General features: G+C 33.9%; 1 protein-coding gene across 1 annotated transcript in view; it reads left to right on the top strand.

Annotated features, from left to right (window-relative positions):
- HELRODRAFT_183124 (hypothetical protein) overlaps positions 1-1,998 on the top strand; it is a gene marked incomplete at both ends in the record, with an annotated part of 8,922 nt that overhangs the window by 3,905 nt on the left and 3,019 nt on the right. Inside the window, 2 exons of the mRNA XM_009033824.1 lie at positions 527-714; positions 767-916. Coding sequence (XP_009032072.1) covers positions 527-714; positions 767-916 — 338 coding nt within the window. The remainder of the gene's footprint in view (positions 1-526; positions 715-766; positions 917-1,998) is intronic.

Raw genomic sequence — 1,998 nt, 5'->3', positions numbered from 1 at the left:
AATTATGTATGTATGTTTGTTTGTATGTATGTATGTATGTATGTATGTATGTATGTATATATGTATGTATGTATGTATGTATGTATGTATGTATGTATGTATGTATGTATGTATGTATGTATGTATGTGTGTGTGTATGTATGTATGTATGTATGTGTGTATGTATGTATGTATGTATGTATGTATGTATGTGTGTATGTATGTATGTATGTATGTATGTATGTATGTATGTATGTATGTATGTATGTATGTATGTATGTATGTATGTATGTATGTATGTATGTATGTATGTATGTATGTATGTATGTATGTATGTATGTATGTATGTATATGTGTGTGTGTGTGTGTATGTGTGTGTATGTACGTACGTACGTACATACATACATACATGCCGTGACTGCAAAAAGGCTAAGCAAATGTGTCGAGAAAGAAGGAAGACTCAGAACTACACTGGTTGTTATGATGATAAAGTTGATTGGGTACTGGCAATGAAACAATGAAATATTTTTTACTCAGCGAAACGAAGGAGTTCCTGGTTCGCGAAAATATGTCCCTTCAAAAATAATTCCAAGTACTTATGGCAAGCGATTAATAAATTATTAGGAAATGAGACAGGTGTTGAGAATGAAGTTGGTTCAATGCAGAGCGCCGATGATTTTGAGAAATTTTTTGCTGACAAATTAAAAGTGACCAGAAAGTTGACAAAATTCTCCAGTTATTTTCACTAATACCAAAAATATTATGTTTCCATTCGAATCGTTTCCAGTCTTGACTGAAGAACAGATATCTAAAGTTGTTAATTCGTCACCTACGAAGTCATGCTCACTAGACCCAATACCGACGCATGTATTCAAAGAATATGCTGTCGGTTTTATTGTCTACTTAACGGACATAATCAACATGTGCTTAACGAAGGGTGTAATGCCACAGGTTTGCAAGCATGTAATTGTCACGCCAATTCTAAAGAAGTCAGGAATAGATTAATCAGATCTGATAAACTATAGGCCGGTGTCAAATTTGTCTTTTGTTTTTAAGGTTATAGAACGTTCTGTTGAGTTAGTTTTGAATAACCCTATAAAAATTTAAAATGGTATTTGGCCTATGCATCAATCTGGGCATAGAAGGTTTCATTCGACCGAAACAGCTCTATCGGATATATTCTCTTATGTTTATTCAGCAGTTAGTGTACAAAAAGTAACTTTGTTGACATTCCTGGACATGAGTTCGGCGTTCGATACTGTGAACAGACAGACTGAAATATTGTTATGGTTTAAATAAGATTGCGTTAACGTGGTTCGAATCATTTCTTACTGGTCGGACTCAGCAGATTTCTTACTCAGGTGGTCTCTCAGGACCAATAAAACTTACGTCAGGGGTGCCTCAAGTATGACTGATATAAGTTTCAGTAAAACGGTCACCAATTTGGGAATTGTGATGGACTTTTGTATGGCAATGGGTCCACAAGTCAGTCTATGGGTTAAAAATTATATGTCCCAACTACATCAGTTACGCCAAGTTACAAAATCTGTTGATAGAGATGCAATGAGATTATTATTAGTACATACTTTCGTCAACTCTAGATTGGATTATTGTAACATTCTTCTGTGTGGTATAGCTGATAAACTGTTGTTTAAACTTCAGATGGTTCAGAACCAGGCTGTTAGAATGATATGCCTCAAATTAAAATTTGATCGTGCATCACCAATCCTAAAGGAGTTTCATTGGCTGCATGTTAAAAGAAGAATCATGTTCAAGTTGGGTGTAATGGTATTTGAAAGTTTGAAAGGTCTGGCTCCGAAATATTTAGAAGATAAATGTATTAGAGTTTCATCTATGTCATCAAAGTGGCGTCTAAGGCGTCTAAATAAATATTCAATGAAATAAAATAAAATAAAATAAGATGAATTAAAAAGAGAAAGTAGTCTACGATGCTCGCCATTATAGATATAAAATGCGTACAACGAGAAATGTAATCAGTCTTAATATAGTTATTATACA

The sequence above is a fragment of the Helobdella robusta genome, assembly GCF_000326865.2.
Source record: "Helobdella robusta unplaced genomic scaffold HELROscaffold_99, whole genome shotgun sequence".
Classification (NCBI taxonomy): Eukaryota; Metazoa; Annelida; class Clitellata; order Rhynchobdellida; family Glossiphoniidae; genus Helobdella; species Helobdella robusta.
This window is presented reverse-complemented; position numbering and strand designations above follow the sequence as displayed.